The sequence below is a fragment of the Triticum dicoccoides genome, chromosome 3B, assembly GCF_002162155.2.
Source record: "Triticum dicoccoides isolate Atlit2015 ecotype Zavitan chromosome 3B, WEW_v2.0, whole genome shotgun sequence".
Taxonomy (NCBI): domain Eukaryota; kingdom Viridiplantae; phylum Streptophyta; class Magnoliopsida; order Poales; family Poaceae; genus Triticum; species Triticum dicoccoides.
In genome coordinates, this window is record NC_041385.1 from 64,076,302 (window position 1) to 64,083,045 (window position 6,744).

The window sequence follows — 6,744 nt, forward strand, 5'->3', positions numbered from 1 at the left end:
GGACATGGAGGGTTTAATAATTATTACTCCTGAAACCCATCAAATGTGATACTCATACCTGAAATGAAACATCACACTATCTTTGTCTGTTATCTACTTTCTATATAAAATTCGTTACATGTTATTTTTATTCAGCATTGCTGTTTGAATTTATTTGTGATCTTCATCACTTCTTTTGTTCCTGATTGAAACAGTTTATCCGCTCTTCTATTGGGAGTTGCGCCGCAGTGGGTGAGGTTTCTGTCGCCTAGTGTTCATTTACCTTCTTGTAAAACAAATCAGTTTATGACCAGATGTAGATGCACTTTCACATTGAAATGATCTCTCTTTTTCTTCTGATGTTGGGTGTCGTTAGTACTCCTTACTGTTTGGGTTCAAATTTTAAATTTTGAGGCAGCGTCAGGGAAAGGAGCCCCGTGCACATACAACACAGGGCCTTTTTCAGTTTTCAGCATCAGCTAGGATGCCAAAGACTTTGGACAAGTACTTTGTTGTCTTAGAATTTTGTGAAACAGAGGTCTATTTGCAAGAACACGCGCCGTGTTGATGCTCATGCTGCAACTAGCATACCACAATATATCTTGCTATTTATTTTTTACTGTGAGCACAGAAAATTTCACTTCTATTTTAAACCAATCAAGTTTCAGCACTACCTATCCTATTAAGCAGCCACAAGAGGTTGCCTTGCGTTTTTTTTAACAGTTGCAGGAGTGACTGTTACTTGCTTTTTGTTGGCTGATCTGCCTAAATTGTGCTTATCGCTATTCCGGTATGTTGCTTTGGACAGGCTTTATACATTTCCTTTTGTGAAAGGTGTATGTATGTATTATTCTACGAGTTATCTGAATGATCTGCCCCCATCGGCATTGTGTTGTTTTTACCATTCCGCCTGGCCCCTGTCTAGTCTTGTACATGGCCCTTCTGAGTACTGAAAGGGTGTTCCAGCTTCAACAAACAAATACTGAAAGGTCATTCCCATTCTCTCAATACAGAACATCTACACGCTACTCCCTCCATTCCAAAATAGATGACTCAACTTTGTACTAATTTCAATACAAAGTTAGTACAAAGTTGGGTCATCTATTTTGGAACGGAGGAAGTACATACGTAAGCACGGCGTGGTAGGCATGGTCAACTATCTCAAACTGATGATTGGTCTTTTGGCGATTGCTTGCACCTTGATGATGGTTGAGCTTGTTAATTTCATATTCCTCTCCGAATAGTACTAAATAAATAAGTATACATCGAATACGAAAACATGTACACGCTACATATATATAATGTACACATGGAAGCAGACTGGATCTGGCTCTATCGGTAGAAACAATACTCTTTGCAGGTCTGACATGTCCTTGTGGAAACTCTTTGCAAATTGACTTAAACTATTCAGTGGCAGTTGGCACTAGTGAATGCTGCTTGCCAGTTAATTAAACAGTGTTGAAAATAAGCAGCCAATGGGCAAAGCAGCTCATGTGGCAGTTCGCCAATCTCTTTCTCAAGACTGAGACACCATCCCAGCTAATGGCCGGCTTTGTCTCCGTCGACTCTGCTCTCTAACCTTCAGTTTCTACGCGAGCAGAGGAGGGGGCTCTGGCAGGAATTCCTTGGATCTGGTAAGGCACCAGGAAATTTGCGGATTTTCTTCATTCCGTTCTTCTTGTTCTTCTCCAGTTAATCATTGTGCATACATATGTATGCCTCTGTTCTGCTGCCAGGATGCAGAGCAAGTTTCGTCTTGGTCGCTTGTGTTAGTCCTTCCTTTCCTGATGATCCAGATCCCCTTGCAGAACTCTGATCAGTTTATTACTTTGCTCATCGCCACCGATTGAAGTGGATCTGTGGAGTATGGAGACAGGAAAAGGTTCGTGCTAACAACACCCATAGTCTGGTATATACTTGCTAAAATACTAAAAGGATTCTAGATAGTTCATTACAGGTAATTATTTGGTTGATCTATGATGAAAAGAGTCCAATTTTATTTCTGTTCTACAATTTATATTATGTGTTTCATTTAGTGTTCAGACCAAAAATGCATGCATCCCACAGTAAGTCATAATATTCTCTAAAAATATAGAGAAAGTTTCGAAAACAAAGAGAAAAAGTAAATCATTGAGTAGAAAAGTATTCTATCATATTTGAACCAATGACTTGCGTCTTATATTCAATCTCGATGTCTAGTACTTCCATATTTATAATGTAGTAGTACTCCTTTTGTTCGCTATTTGATCAATAATCTTCCATTGTGTATTGCAGGTGTAGCAGCATGGTTTTCTCTTGGTGATTGATCGACAATTTTATGTTATCTATTTTCGTTAGCTTGGGCTGACCATCGGAGTAAACTGCATCTTCAAAATGATCACTATTGATTCCTATTGTTAAAGGCTTCCCCTTGCTGGAAGACTGGTTTGTAAGGTAAGACTTGCTATTGTTCTTCAAAGCTTGCGACTAGTGTGGTTTTTTGCAGCTGCATGTGGGAAACTGGATGATTATCTGAATGTTGTACTCAATGCAGCATTTTGTGTATATGCTGCTATGCATCTGACATCTGGTTGCTATTCAACCAAGAAAAACAAACAAAAAATAATTTTAACATACAAAGCTAAAACACATATTAGTTGCAAGCACAAATGTTAGGAGCTAGGGTTCTGCCCGGTCTTGGCCGTAGAAAATAGGGGAAGGAGGGGGCTGGGCGTGGCGATGAGCGGCCGCGCCGGCGGCTGGGCGCCGTCGCGGAAGAGGAAGATGGCGGCGGCAGCGCAAGAGGTAGGGGGCGGCTAGGGTTCCGGCTCCTCAGAGAGCCGGGCAATAGAGATAATCTTCTTATTGCTTAATTTCAAAAAGAGTCTTATAGCCTATATTTATAACCTAGATAACTTGCATAAGAATTAATCTAAGATAACTTGCATAAGAATTAACCTAAGATAACTTGTGGGCTAAGATTGTCCGGTGGGCCTCTACGGCCGTAACAACAAAGCAGATAAAAGGACAAAATACCAACTCATGAATTAAGACCTCAATATCTGACTCCACTCCCGAATTTCTATGTTGCATAGTTCCATTATTCTAAATTCGTTAATCTGTTATACCAGTGTTTACTATAGAGACCTTTATCATTGTGAAAACATATTAACATACCTTGTGCATCCATTTTCAGCCTGGTATTTTTAGGTGGATCTCCGCCCTGTGAATGCAATTTTATCTGTTTGATGGCAACCGTTGTAGCATCTTTGCTTGCATCATGTGCCAATAAGTTGAAAGATATCATTATTGATGAGGCCATACTAATCCTAGGGGTGAAAAAAGAGCTCAGAGAAGTCCTGCAAAGAGTAGAACTAATCCGGTGCTGTATATATGATGCTGAGAAAAGGGGGACAAAAGAACTAGCAATAAATAATTGGCTTGGTCAACTGAGAGATGTTATATATGATGTTGATGAAATCTTGGACGTGGCTAGATGTAAAGGAAGCAAGCTACTTCCTGACCACCCTTCGTCATCATCAGGCAAATCAGTTGCATCTAAAGGCCTTTCAATGTCCTCTTGTTTTTGCAACATTGGGCCACGCCGTGATGTTGTTGTTCGGATTAGAAACCTCAACAAAAAGATTGAGAACATTGCAAATGACAAGATATTTTCAACTTTCAACAGTAGTACGCTGTCTACTCGAAATGGTCCAACATCCAAACTGATAAGAAGCTCCAACCTTGTTGAGCCCAACCTTGTGGGGAAGGAGATCATACATTCTAGCAGGAAACTGGTGGACTTGGTGCTTGCGCAGAAGGAAAATAAGTCTTACAAAATAGCTATAGTTGGAACAGGAGGAGTTGGTAAGACAACTCTAGCTCAGAAAATATACAGCGATCAGAAAATAAAAGGAAACTTCAAGATACAAGCATGGGTCTGTGTTTCACAAGAGTACAATGAAGTAGCTCTTCTCAAAGAGGTTCTTAGAAATATTGGTGTGCACAATGAGCAAGGTGAAAGCATAACAGAGCTACAGAGAAAACTTGCAGAAACAATTAAAGGAATCAGTGTTTTTTTGGTTTTGGATGATGTGTGGCATTCCAACGTATGGACAGATTTACTAAGACCTGCATTTCATGGAACAACTGCCGGAGCAATATTAGCAACCACACGAGATTATCAAATTGCAAAAAGAATAGGTGTGGAGTATACCCATCGAGTTGATATCATGTCAATAGAGGTGGGATGGGAGCTACTTTGGAAGAGCATGAACATTAAGGAAGAGAAAGAAGTGTGGAATTTAAAAAACATCGGGACTGAGATTGTTCGTAAATGTGGTTGCCTCCCTTTGGCGATCAAGGTTACTGCTAGTGCTTTGGCAAGCAGAGATCTAACAGAGAACGGGTGGAGAAGGTATTTGGACAAATTTGGCTCCCAGAACATGCTCTCGGAGGAAATAGAAGGAGCTCTGTATCTAAGCTATGATGAGTTACCGATATATCTGAAGCAGTGTTTCCTTTATTGTGCTTTGTATGGTGAAGATGTTATCATCGAACATGAAGTAGTTACCTGGTTATGGATTGCTGAAGGCTTCATCGAGGAGCGGGAAGGACAACTGCTGAAAGAGATAGCAGAAGAGTACTACCATGAGCTAATCCTTCGGAATCTCCTCGAGCCAGATATTTTAAGTTGTGACCAGGCCAAGTGCAAAATGCATGACCTCTTAAGACAACTTGCTTGCAATATATCAAGGGAAGAATGTTTTATTGGAGATATTGAAACATTAAGGGGTGAAAATCTGTCAAAACTACGACGTGTTACTGCTGTTATCAAGAAAGATACGTTAGTGTTACCTAGAGTGGATAAGCTGGAGGTTAAGGTGAGGACTTTCCTAACTATGAAAGGTCCATGGAGAATTGAGGATACATTGTTCAAGAGATTTCTGCTTCTTCGTGTTTTGGTACTGAATTACTCACTTGTACAAAGCATCCCAGACTATATAGGAAAATTGATACATGTACGCCTACTTAATCTAAATTACACTAGCATATCTTGTCTTCCGGAATCCATTGGCTCCCTAAAGAACCTTCAAGTACTGAGCTTGAGATGGTGTCATGATCTACACTATCTTCCTTCCGCGGTGACCCAGTTGAGCAGTTTAAGATGTCTTGACCTTTTTGGCACAAAAATAAATCAGGTTCCAAAAGGGATAGGAAAATTAAAGCTCCTCAATCTTTTAGGAGATTATCCTGTTGGTGATGGAAGTGATAATGCTGTTGTACAGGGTGGATGGAACTTGAAAGAGTTGTCTTCTTTGTCGCAGATGAGGCATCTTGCTCTTGTTAAATTGGAAAGAGCAGCTCACTACAGTATAAATGGAGTGCTTAAGGACAAAAAGCATCTAAAAGAATTAGTACTATCATGGACTAAACGTGAAGAGGGGTCATATTCAGAAGAAGATGTTAGCAATACTGAGAAGGTCTTTGAGCAGCTAATACCTCCATACAACCTGGAAGACCTATCTATTGTTAGATTCTTTGGTCGGCAGTATCCCACCTGGTTTGGTACCACCTATTTGTCTTCATTAATATACTTGATCCTTGTTGATATACCATCATGTGTGCATCTTCCAGCCATTGGGCAGCTATCCAACTTGAAATATCTGAAAATTGAGGGAGCATATGCAGTTACCAAGGTTGGGCCTGAATTTGTTGGCTGCGAGAAGGCTGATCACGTATGTAATGAGTTGGTCGCTTTCCCTAAACTTGAATGGTTGATCTTCATGGATATGCCCAGCTAGGAGGTGTGGTCTTTTTTTGAGGAAGAAGCTGCTGCTGATGAAAGGGGGGAGGATGGAGCTGATGAGATTCGAAAAGAGGATGCCCAATCTGCAAGGTTGAAATTGCTGCCTCGTTTGGTGGGGTTGGTAGTCGGACGTTGCGCAAAGTTGAGGGCTCTGCCGCGACAACTCGGAGAGGACACTGCCAGCTTCAAGGAGATTATTTTAAATGGAATAAACAGCTTGAAGGTTGTCGAAGACTTCCCACGTCTCTCTGAGCTCCTTGCTATAGAGTATTGTGAAGGCCTGGAGAGGATCTGCTACCTCCCTCAAGTGACAGAACTGCGTGTACGTGGTTGCCCGAATTTAAGCAATGTAGAGGGATTGGGCAGTTTGCAGCGCCTGGGGTTGGGCGAGGATATGGAAGAAATACCTTCACGTTGGGTGCACGGGCTTCAAGAGCAGGACCAGCGGCTTCATGGTGAAGACCTGGATGTCTACACGTGGTCTAGCAGTTAGATGAGTCAAGGTATATATGAACACTACAAACTGGGTGGATATTTTCTATTGTATATTTGATTCTCTTAGCAGCCATGATTCATGTTCTGAGAATTCAGTTTTCTCCCTCAGTGTAGTCATGCTTAAATTGCATCTTCAGTTGTGTGCCACTATGTATGCTTATCCAACAGAAATGCTTAGACCTTTTACATAGTACTATTCCAGAATTACTACATGTCCATTCGCAGCAGACTGCAAGCGTGCAAGTTGTCAAGAGTCGAAAAATGTTGCTCTTAAGTTGCTTAAGTATTTTCCTTGTCTAGCCAACATGATTTGGAAACCTGTGGTGTTGTTTACATTCTCATAATTATCCTGGTAGAGTTTATAACATTGGCATCACCATTCACAGATATGAGTAGCAGTAATAGTTGTTGAGGCATTTGATCTCTTATTCATACAAACCATACCCCAGTTATGTATGTGACCTTAGCATATACATATAAAA

The 6,744-nt window shown here is 40.8% G+C and overlaps 1 protein-coding gene across 1 annotated transcript; it reads left to right on the forward strand.

Moving 5' to 3' along the window:
* The first annotated feature begins 1,462 nt into the window (after positions 1-1,462).
* Positions 1,463-6,649, forward strand: LOC119274717 (putative disease resistance protein RGA3). Its single transcript, XM_037555436.1, has 4 exons — positions 1,463-1,613; positions 1,716-1,861; positions 2,254-2,412; positions 3,155-6,649. Exon 4 carries the CDS (start codon positions 3,207-3,209, stop codon positions 5,760-5,762), a length of 2,556 nt encoding a protein of 851 aa, XP_037411333.1. The 5' UTR covers positions 1,463-1,613; positions 1,716-1,861; positions 2,254-2,412; positions 3,155-3,206; the 3' UTR covers positions 5,763-6,649.
* Positions 6,650-6,744: the final 95 nt, after the last annotated feature.